This window comes from Osmerus eperlanus, chromosome 5 (assembly GCF_963692335.1).
Source record: "Osmerus eperlanus chromosome 5, fOsmEpe2.1, whole genome shotgun sequence".
Taxonomy (NCBI): Eukaryota; Metazoa; Chordata; class Actinopteri; order Osmeriformes; family Osmeridae; genus Osmerus; species Osmerus eperlanus.
This window is the reverse complement of record NC_085022.1, coordinates 4247278-4259147: the sequence shown is the minus strand read 5'-3', so window position 1 is coordinate 4259147 and position 11870 is coordinate 4247278. Positions and strand designations below refer to the sequence as shown.

At 44.5% G+C, this 11870-nt stretch overlaps 2 protein-coding genes across 2 annotated transcripts; both read left to right on the top strand.

Moving 5' to 3' along the window:
- The first annotated feature begins 1463 nt into the window (after positions 1-1463).
- Positions 1464-5511, top strand: chmp1a (charged multivesicular body protein 1A). Its single transcript, XM_062461225.1, has 7 exons — positions 1464-1692; positions 2250-2269; positions 2358-2435; positions 2896-3042; positions 3226-3354; positions 3475-3674; positions 4148-5511. The coding sequence occupies exons 1-7, from the start codon at positions 1686-1688 to the stop codon at positions 4167-4169; spliced, it is 603 nt and encodes a 200-aa protein (XP_062317209.1). The 5' UTR covers positions 1464-1685; the 3' UTR covers positions 4170-5511.
- A 1866-nt stretch (positions 5512-7377) lies between these two features.
- Positions 7378-9976, top strand: slc10a3 (solute carrier family 10 member 3). Its single transcript, XM_062461220.1, has one exon. It carries the CDS (start codon positions 7841-7843, stop codon positions 9272-9274), a length of 1434 nt encoding a protein of 477 aa, XP_062317204.1. The 5' UTR covers positions 7378-7840; the 3' UTR covers positions 9275-9976.
- The last annotated feature ends 1894 nt before the right edge of the window (positions 9977-11870 follow it).

Here is an 11870-nt window from a genome sequence, read left to right as displayed (position 1 = left end):
TTGTTTATTAGTTGAGCATCAATAGTTACTTTGTATCATCTATGAGTTGGGGGTGGGAGGTCGATTCTATCACATATATCAAGAATGTGACAAATATGAATTGCTAAGTAGCACAATGAGGAAATAAAACAGATGCATGATATTGGTGCTGGATATGTTGTTGCCATAACACTTTCAAATGAAAGATTCTTGAAGATTACACGTGTAAAAAGCCTCTGAAATTCCTAGATAGCCTAAATCATGGTTTCAACTGTCTCATGGAAGGTTCAGCAGGCTACAAAGAAATGCTTTCTCTGTGAATGGAAATGAGAGATCCTCACACAAGCAAAGGCACCTTTAAATTGGATTGGGCTAATTTCTATAAGAGTGTTAGAGCCAGTGACAAGCTCTTCGTTCAGAGGAACAATGAGGATTAACTGAGTAGATGTGCTCAGGCTACCTCATGTGCTTAGCTGACGAGAACTACATGTACACTATAAACAGATCCCTACTACATGTACAATATAACAAATACTGGAGACGTTTGGTTATTTTTGTCTTTATAACTTTGGCAAACTAACCAAATGTCTGCTTGACTTCACAAATGTTTTACTTAAATCTCTAGTAAAGTGTTAAAGCAAGGACAATATGCTGTGGAATGATATATACACAAAAAACTGTGACAGTAATATACACATAACAGTTAGAGTGCATATTGTGAACATTTGAAATGAAATGAATCAATAAATTGTAAAGGATATACAATTAACATTATTTCCACACTTTCATAACGTAACATTTTCTCTACTTACCTTTTTCTGCTTGCTGGCTTGCTGCAGACCCCATCAGACCTTGGTCAGCACAGTCCAAACATTTCCATGTGTGGGGACCAAGGCAATGTGTGACTCACCTGTCCTGTCTATAAGGCACTCATGCACACTCCAATCCACCTTCTACAAGTCCCTGTCTGCTTGTGTTTGCTTCTCTCTTTCTCTCTCTCTCTTTCTCTCTCTCTCTCTTTTTCTCTCCAGGATTCACAGTGGCAGGTTTAGGTTTTGCACAGGAATCATGAAAGACTCAAGACACCTTTATTGTGTGATCTGTTGTTCATTTTAAATTCATGCATGTTTAGTTATTTTGTCCTTTTGGATATGGTTAGGGTCATTTACGTGTTATTGGATGTCCATCCTTCTTTAACTTAAAATTGGCACTTACATTTACATTTAGTAGACGCTTTTATCCAAAGCGACTACCAAGAGAGAGCTTTACAAAAGAGCATAGGTCACTGATCATAACAATGAGATAGCCCCAAACATTGCGAGCAGCCAAAACATGAAGCATACATTGTGGAAAACCAAATAAGTGCCAAAGCGAAGAACCATGGGGGGGGGGGGGGGGTGTAAGGCTGGACTTAAACAACACAAAATAATAAAGGTGTGTTCCAATTCTAAATCAGCTCATCAACAGATCGACCGCAAGGGGTTAATTTTTCTAACAGGAGAAACATTTACCATGTGACCTTCAATATGGTTGCCTCTGGAGAACTTCAACCCAGCTTCAACAACGAAAACCTCTCTCACGTGACTGTTCAGAACCAGGAAATGAAAATAGCAAAAACGGAATATCAACAACTATAACAAGTGGCTCACCGGGCAATCGGAAATACCTATTTTGTCTGATTTGGCGTAATATAAGGACAAGGAGACATGGACGGTAAGTGGCGACCAGCCATATATTCGAATAAGTAGTCAAGTTGAATCCGGTTTGCCTTTACAGTGGCCTATTTAGCATACCGCTGCGTAAATGGTAACACTGCTAGCCTAGTAGTGTGGCACGGAAAATAGAGCTAGCTAGCGAGCGAGCTTCGTCAGTTTCTTAATTGGTTAGCTGGTTAGATAACTTGTTTACTCAAAATGATGCTCTAACGCCCCCAGTAATGTAATAAAATGTGGGTATAACTAAGTTACCACTGTCAATATGTAATTGCTAACTACAGAGTTAGATAGCTAACGTTAGCTAGCTAGTGTTTTACAACTTAATGTAAGTTCTCATTCTCTACATACTGTACTGCATTAACAATCTAGAACATTTATTGAACTATAGCTATGATATTAAGTCACACAGCAATTTGACAACCATAGATCGGTGTTGGGGTCTGATGTCTAAGTGGTTGCAAGTTCTCCCACAGTTTAATTTCTCTTTGTCATTATTGGGTGTGACATGCCTCAGTTTACTTTAACCCTAGTCTCTCTTTCTGCATTTTTCTCCAGACACACTCTTCCAACTGAAGGTGGGTGAACTAAGATGTATTGTGTCAGTGGGGTGTACCCTAATGAGCTTCACAGCTGATCTAACTGATGTGTTTCTCTCTTCTGCAGTTCACATCAAAACAGCTTGAGAAATTAGCCAAAAAGGCAGAAAAAGATTCCAAGTCAGAACAGGCCAAAGTTAAAAAGGTGAGTGAAGGGAACCCTCTACTAAACTGGTGTAGTCTGAAATGTTTGTGTTGTCACACTAACGCAGTAACTGGGAAACTCTAAAGAGACTTTAGATCAGGGTGTGGCTGTGTCAGCCCATATCATAACAGTACCCAATTAATCTGTTCCCAAGTCAAATTCACAATTGTTCAACCTACAAGTTGGTAAGACATGAGTCACACACTAGTCATATCAGTGCTAATGTAATTTGAGCTATAGGAGAGGGTTGAGGGGAAGGCCACTCAAAGCACATCAAGTGTACTTAGTCAAACTTCAACCAGTAGAGGGCAGTGGAGTGTTAAACAATGCATCACTGTTTCCATACTGTTATAGTATAATTATAATCTAAATATGATCTTTTTTACGTTGTACTTGTTACATTTCAACCATGTTACATTTGTCGTATTTTGACCATGACCTCCATCTTTCCAATGCCCAGGCTCTCCAGCAGAAGAATGTAGAGTGTGCCAGGGTGTATGCAGAAAATGCCATCCGCAAGAAGAACGAGGGCCTTAACTGGTTGCGCATGTCGTCTCGCGTCGACGCCGTGGCCTCCAAGGTCCAGACGGCAGTCACCATGAAATCGGTGAGCTTCTCTTCTGAAAATATAATGATTTACTCTCACAGACTGATTTCAATAAGGGATCAGCCATAAATGTTTTTGAATCACAGAAAGAGAAGTATAATATGGGGATTTAAAATAAGGAATAACATTTTTTAACATAACATTTAATAACATCTTTGTGGTCCTGTTTGCCTGTGTTGCTAGGTGACTAAGAACATGGCTCAGGTGACTAAGGCTCTGGATAAGGCTCTGGGGTCCATGGACCTCCAGAAGGTTTCTGCTGTCATGGACAAGTTCGAGACACAGGTCCAGAATCTGGACGTCCACACCTCGGTGAGTCAGTGGCACTTGTGTGTGTGTGTATGTGTGTGAGAACTATGTATATATTTTTGTATGTGTACTGTACAGTACATATCAGTTGTGGTCAGTCTTCCATTATCAATGCCTCTCCAGGTGATGGAGGACTCCATGAGCTCTGCGACCACGCTGACCACACCCCAGGACCAGGTGGATGACCTGATCGTCCAGATAGCAGAGGAAAGCGGTCTGGAGGTGATGGACCAGCTCAGCCAGCTGCCGGCCGGGGCCTCCTCTCTGGGGGAGGCCTCCTCCTCCTCTCGGGCCCAGGACAAGGAGGACCAGCTCTCACGCAGGTACCAACCCCATCAACCCAGAGGCTGAATCATTAAAGAACCAAACTGTTGCCATGTTGCATAAACAAAAATCTAGATAAAGATATACATTGATCAGTGGTGGTCGTTTGAACTCTGGCCCTCCATACATTTTTGTCGTCTGATTACTGATGAGGTGCTTGTCTATCTTGGGATTGAATGCTGTGTGCTTGACCTAACATGGAACACTCAAAAAATACTGGAGTTGTATTTCGTGTTGTTGTATAACGTGTATTGTTACTTGATACACGTGATCAATAAATCACATGCCAGTATGTGTAAGGTCTACTACTGCACAGTGACAAGCTGTCACATGACAGGATATAGCTGAATGGCTTATTACTGCTTCCTTCCTGACACCTGTTTCCTTGTTGACCCCAAGCAAGTATTCTACAGGCAAAAGAAGCAGGCCTCTGCTCTCCCGCTCTTATTCAAACTCTGGTCCTCCATTGCAGGCTGGCTGCGTTGCGGAACTGAAGCCACGGTGTTTGTCCTGGAGGAGGGCTGGCAGGCTGACAGCTGCTGGGGAGCAGACAGGCGGAGTGGGGTGGTTCTGTTGAACAGTTCATACAGTGAGGACTTAATGAGCCTATTGATTTCCATCCCCGAGTCTATTTATACCCCCACACACACTCTCACACGCAGCCACTCTGGATATAACACCTGAGAGGGCTTGTGTCTCTCTCTCTCTCTCTCTCTCTCTCTCTCTCTCTATTGATCCCCACCTTTCATTTTTGGTCTCAACCCATGATTGTCTCTCTACCTCCCTTTCTCACCACCTTTCACGGCTCTGTTCCACGGCTCTGTTCCACAACTACCAATTATTTTTTATTTTGTTCCCCCATTTGTCCTGTACTGTCTCTCTGTCTTTTAATCCCAGACTGTTTGCTCGTATCTTGTGTACAAAAAGAAAAAAACCTGTTTTACAGAATGTACAAAAACGTATAATGGTTAAATAGATACATTTGGTTTTCTATATGAATGACTGTCTGCTTTGATGGTGGTGGTTTCCTGTAGCAAGAGAGGGGACACAGCTGGAGGTATAAAGGACAGTGGTCATGTCCCTTTGTTGTGGTGAAACACCCCTAATACTGTAGTACCCATAAACAACACTAACAGACATGGTCATTTTGACTCATAATCACAAGACTCCCTGTAGTCTCCTCCCCTCATGAGCGTCATTTTAGAAAATATCAACATTTGTTTTTTATAGAATATGGGCAAAGCCTCACTCATAAAGCATACATTTCTCTAGAGCACACATTTTCTCAATTATTATTTTTTTGTTCTCATTATTATTTGTTGGTTTAAAGCTGTTGTTTTTATCGTTTTTGCTGCCTTTGTTGGTTTGCTGTTGAACATGTACGCCTTACTGGGATGCAGGTGCTTGCCTGGATGCTCTCCTTAGTGCCTGAGTCAGATACAGTCATAGGAGAACAGTAGTCATGGGCTCTTATATATCTACACAGACGATGATGTGTTGCTATAGAAACAAGGATATCCATTTTCCTCCCTGTCCCTGCCACACATACATCATGATGGACAGGGGGTGTTCCCAACAGTCAGACAAAGTTATGGTGATGTTGGACTAACGCTCCTGGATACTGGTCTGGGATCAGTTTGATCCGCTGGAAAACGGGTGATTTTCCCAGTGGAAGCTGGTCCTAGACCTGTGTGTAGGGTCAGCTTACATCACCTTGGAGGATGGTTTTCCTTTCATGTGCAATGAGGAGGGATATTTCTATTCAGTCATGAAAACTTTTCAGCGCTTTTGTTTTTGTATATTTATCTTGTCAAAATAAAAGCCCTCTGCTATAAATGTTTTGCTCCGCCGTGCTTGTCTCACATTCTCCTGCAGATTCATGTGTTCGTTCATGTGCATGTTTCCAAGCAGATTTCACACAGGTTTCATTGTACACACATGCAGCTAAGTGTAATGATCGGACTCAGGAGAAGTGGTAGCGATCCAAGTGCGGCCTTTTAATGGTAGTACAGAGTAGTCAGACAGGCACAGGTTGTCAACAGGCAGGGGTCGTTATCTCCAGGGGTCGTTATCTCCGTTTCTAGAAAATCCAAAGGGAAGAGCAGAAGAATGGTCGAGGCAAAAACAAAGGTTCGGTACACATAAATCTCTTAAATAAGTAACGCTCGGTATTGCAGGTAATACCTAACTAACAAGACTTCGCAGTGAAGAAACAGGCTAAGCTGGTATATATAGAGCGAACATCTAATCAGGCAAATGAGGTGCAGGTGTGTGTTGAGGAATGTCAAAACTCTGGTGACAGTGATCTGGGAAGGGGAGCCACCACTGTCACACTAAGACAGCCCTCAATCAGCTCCTCTCTGTTTGTGTTTGGCTACTGTTGATCTTGTCAACCTTCACCTCACACTAGGAGATTCTTCAAAGGTAGAACATCTCATATTAGTGGTGAAAAATGCATTTCACTAAAATATACACTGAGGCATGTTACCGCATTGGAACAACACATTGCTGTACCAACACTGTAGTTACTAGTTAGTCCACTCACTGATCTTTGTACAAAGTAGTGTGTTATTTTGTATGTGAGAACATTGTTTTTTCTTCTTTTGGAGTGATACTGAATACACCCAACAGGCTGCCTCCCAGGGCAGATAAACTGTTACTCTGTTAAATATCACACACAGGTGTGTTTTCACACAGAACATCAAGTTCTGGGAAGCATGGAGGCAGTTTGACTAGGTCTTAGCAGGACATGGACAACACAGCACAATAGATAACAGTGAGCTGAACATAGGTCTCTAGCTAAGGAATGTTGACTGAAATAGGAACCCTTGACCTTTAACAAAGCAAATCACATGCTACCTTTACAGCCATGTTATTGACTAGCATGGCCTCAATCTGCTGAGAGAATGCCTCTCTACAAATGGCAGTTCAAATTTCACTATTGTGTTTGTTGTGTATAACACGACAGAAATGCGAAACTGGATCCAAGTGCAATCTGTGTTCGGTTAAATCTTTGAGTCAGCTCATCATGGAAACAGATAATCTGACAAACAGCCACCTTTGCGGAAATAGTTTTGTTCCTGTTGAGACACGACTGACGTAGAAGTCACTGATGTTAATTCTATGCTTTTCTGAATAGGCCTCAATATACGGTGGTGTGTTGTAGCCAGCCAGACATCAAACAACAAGAACTGGGACAAATTAGCCTTTCCAGACCCTCTGGCGAACAACCCACGCAAACATGCAGACCAGGTGTTCTACTCTCTTTCTCCCCCCTCTTTCTCAGTCGCACAAACAAAGCAGCGGTTTCTTGCCCAAGAGTCTTGTGCAATATTCTTATACTAGCCACAAACGTGAAGCTTTAGAGTGCTAAACTATAAGGCTACTGCATTCCTCCTTCAATCTGAATTTGTATTTTGCTGCACTGCTTTCATTTTCATTCCGTTTTCCCAAAAGACACATTTTATTCATCGTCTACCATTTTGCGTTAGTCAGCATGACCGCCTGTATATTTTTCATAGCCAATGTGTCCCCCATGAAAACTAGACCGAGGTGTTCCCTGCATTGGCCATCGCACGAGAAACGCAGCCCCCGCGAGGAAGACCTCCCCCTCTAATAGATTTTTCGCACATGACGTTGGTGCTTATTTGGCGCGGGACGTACAGAGTTAACACTCTGCCTTGCTATGATTGGATTAGAGAGGGGTTTAGAGAGTCAGAGGGGAGAAGCAAGCAGGAGAAACGGCGATGGTGATGTTGACAGCTGCCATCAACCGTAGAGATATTAAAACTGGATAAAAGGAGGCGACGGTTTACTGAGGAAGACATTTTTTCTTAGCATTTCAGACGAAATCGTGAGTCGTATAAAAAGGACGGTATATGAATATGTCGTATATAAATAGTCGTCCATAAACATGACGGTCCTTTTTTGCAGGGGACTGAAGCGCTCTATTCCGGTTGGGTGGGGTGATGTTTAAGTTCCGGTATAAACTGAGTGAAATGGGCACCAAACGGAACGTGGACCCGGCTGCCGACGCAGATACTATATCTGGGGATATGAGAAGTTTAATCGCACACAGGGCGGCGGTGTAGACCAGTTGGGGAGGTCGCAGGCGGTGGAGAAGTGTGTATATGTGGCGCCCCTCTGCCCCCTGTCCGTCAGAACGATGAGGAAGCTATTTGCATTCTGTTGTCTCTTTCTTATTACCGGAGAAGCAGACCGGTCGACGGCGGGCAGGTCCCTAACGAACAGCAACAACAACAACACAAACGGGACGGCCGACAGCAGTAGAAGGTATATAGAAATCGGGGACGGATCTTCGCAGGAATTTGAGTTTCCCGAAAACACTAAGGGCGTGATTGTAATCTCAAGTCAATACCGGAGCTCCGCCGCGAGCAGGAAGGGTCGCGAGAGCTGGAAGCAGACGGTGAAAGTCCGGTCGCTAGACCCCGAGGTTCTCTCCATCCTGAATGTTACCGACAGTGGACACGCTGGGTCAGTAAAGAGTTACATTATTAGTATACGGTCCGGTTTACCAGGTCGAGCTCAGTTGCTTATCCAGCTTCTGGACTTTGACCAGGACTCAGTACCGGTACTGATCGAGGAAAGGACAGACTACTCTATCAGGGTGGCGCCCGGCAACGATGATCCGGCCACTCGGCTCCTGCAGTCGGGTGGTCTGTCCCACTTCTCGGAGAACCCTGTGTTGTTCGCTTTGCTGCCCTTGATCTTCATCAACAAGTGTGCCTTCGGGTGCAAGGTGGAGGTGGAGGTTCTCCGGGGCCTCCTGAAGAGGCCTGTGCCTCTGCTCCTGGGTGTGGCCGGCCAGTTCCTGGTCATGCCGCTGTACGCGTACAGTCTGTCCCGTCTCACCTACCTGCCCAAGGCCCTCTCGCTGGGCCTGGTCATCACCTGCTCTGCCCCCGGCGGTGGCGGAGGCTACCTCTACAGCCTGCTGCTGGGGGGAGACGTGACACTCGCCATCTCCATGACGCTGGTCTCCACAGTAGTGGCGGCGGCAGCCATGCCACTGTCGTCCGCTCTGTACGGCCACCTGCTGGGTGTCCATGCCGCGCTCCACGTGCCCTTCGTCAAGATCCTGGGCACCCTTCTCTTCATCGCCATCCCCATCTCGCTGGGCATGCTGGTGAAGCTGCGCCTGCCCGGCCTCACCCGCGTCCTGCTCGCCCTCATACGCCCCTTCAGCTTCGTGCTCATTGTGGGCGGGATCTTCATGGCGTACCAGATGGGAGCGTCCATCCTGGCCAACGTCAAGCCCCAGATCGTGGCGGCCGGGGTGACGGTGCCCATGTTTGGGCTGGCGCTAGGTCTGTTGATGGCGAAAGCGGCAGGGTTGGCGGTGCCACAGAGGAAGACGGTCAGCATCGAGATCGGGGTTCAGAACAGCCTCCTGGCGCTAGCCGTCATGCAGCTATCGTTCCGCCGCGCCGAGGCGGACTTTGCGTCCCAGGCACCGTTTATTGTGGCACTCAGCAGCACCACAGAGATGCTCCTAATTGTCCTTGGACACTTCGCACACCGCAGGTTCTGCAGGGTAGAAGGCCCAAGGACTGATACCAGACCGGACCTGGGCCAATAACCTAGACCAGTAGTGTCTGAAGTGTGTTTCATTCGCGTAAGAGTCTGTGCCTGTTCCATGGATTTGGGTTGGTACAGTTAATGACCCCAACCCAAGTCCTTGCAACAGTATTTGTAAACTTGACCGAGGTCTGTACTCGATTGTAGTCCCTTGATAGTTGTTGTTCTGACTGACTCTGTGTGCCCTGAGGAGGCGAGACCGGCCTCACGGAAGGGGCTGCCAATCACACCAGAACCAGTCGAGGGACAAGACAAATCACAGCGACACTGTACAGGACAGTGAATGGACATTCTTGTTTTTTTTCTTTTATTCTTTCTCGAAACCAAAGGCCTTTTTATCTCCCCCCCTCCCCCGCCCCCATTTCTTTACATTCTTTTTCAATCAGATTGTACTGAGGTACTTACTGTAAATAAGAATATTAAGAAGAGAAATACCTATAAAGAAAAGATATTTTTCTACCAGATTTTTTTTCTAATTGAAATGATTGATTTGTATAATGTTTACAAGAGGTATATGTGTAGGAATGGGAATGATATGAAAAAAAAACACAAAAAAAAGAATATTTGTTGAATGGGAATTTATGGTATCTGGAAAGTATTGCTACTGATTGTGTTTCCTGGATTCAAAAGTGGTTGTCTAAGAATCCACGTACTTGAATAAAAAGATAAATGAAAAAGAAATAAAGCATTTATAAAAGCATCATTGGAAAGTGTCAGAAAGAATGCATTTGAAATAGAAGACAGAATGCCAAACACTAATGTGGCCATGCTGCTTACTCTGAGAACTTTGACATTTGCATATTTTTACATGTCAAGCTATAGTATTTTCATGTGTGTGTATAGGTGTGTCAAAGTTATAATGCATTTAGTGTGGCAGGCAAATTGATATCCCTTTGCATTGATAATTTCATAATTTCCATAGTTAATTCCCCTCCCCCAAAGGAAAAAGGTCTACTGTTTATTGAACTTGGAGACTGAGAATGCGGCCACTGTGCCAACATGGGAGAAAGTGTTCTTTGTGTCCAGAACAGAAAAGACGTTGCAGTAAAGACCACAGAAGAAGGTGTTGTTAAGTACCCATCCAAATTTGAATGAAAAGACAAGTATGTTAAATTAGGCTTTGAAATTGTGAGAAAATCAGCAGTCTGCTTGATACTGGGATGGTGTGTCGCCTGAAGGAGCTGAAGCTCCGCCCCCTCGAATGTATTGAATTTAGCAACAACAATGAATACAATATCAATTTTTGGGAGTTCATTAATTTGCTGTGACACTGCAATATTTGAGTAGATGTAAGTACAATTCTATAAAAAATTCAACACATAAAAAAAACATTAGCAAGCATCTCTGCTTTGCAATTCTCACTAACTAAATCTACAATCAGTGTATTAAGACGAGTTGATCCTCTGGATTGCATAGATTACAGAGTGAAACCAGACCATGCTTCCTCTCTCTTGCCTCTTTACACACAGACTCTGCTCCGGAGACCCCTGCAGCCCAACACTATCTGGGGGGTCCAAACAGTTTCTGCAGTGCTAAAAAATAATAATAATGCAGAGAGTGTCCTTGCCCATTCAGAAACAGGAGTCAGACTTCAGGTCTTTATGAAGGGTGCAGGGACAGAACTGGAGAGACAGCTCTTGGGTACAGCATGTCCACTGCTTTAGAGGTTGACAGGTGAGGGCCCGATTAACGAGTGGCAGCATCTGCAATGTTGTTTTCACTTTCAGTGCTGCAATTTAGGTGACACAATAGGAAAGTCCCTGAAATATTCATGAAACAGATGGGACTAAATATTAATGAGGTCCTTGCTCCCCTTTTGTGTTCTGCCGCAGTGTTGGCTGAGAATTCCCAGAAATAGGCCTACCTGAAGTACGGAATCCCCGGGAACTGGTTACATCATAATTCTGAGGGGTTCCATGCTGATTGTAGGCTTAAATTTGACAATTGAAAATTTCCGCTTTGACATTAATGTTTGACACATTATGAGATTTATAAAACAACAAATGCATTTAGCAACTTCATTAAGAGATTATCAGGTCTTTCTGTGCAGGAGCTGTTTACCTGGGGACCCTTTGTGGCTGGAGTGGAGGAGGTGGGGAGTGGGGTCTTAAGTCCCCACATTACCACAGTCACACTATCAGCCCAAAAAACATATTATAAACTTGTTTACTAAAAAACAACAGCATTTGTCTCAGTAAGAAGACAGTCACATCAGAGGTTGATGATTTTTGCTGGTGCAGACACTCACTACCATCCCAGAGAGTGACAGTGTAGCTCTAATCGACCGGCAGGTGCTATTTACCTTTGGTGGATCGATGGTGAACATAAACACCTGGCCCCAGACAGACAAGGCAGAGGGAGAGGGATAGGGAGACAGTCAAAGAGAGGGAGGGAGAGGGAGGGGGAGAGGGAGGGAGAGAGAGAGAGAGAGAGAGAGAGAGAGAGAGAGAGAGAGAGAGAGAGAGAGAGAGAGAGAGAGAGAGAGAGAGAGAGAGAGAGAGAGAGAGAGAGGGAGAGAGGGAGGGAGGGAGCGAGGAAGGTAATTTTAGCCTAGCCTTGCAAGTCTTGCTATGTATTGATCTGTTTGTCCCGTTTCA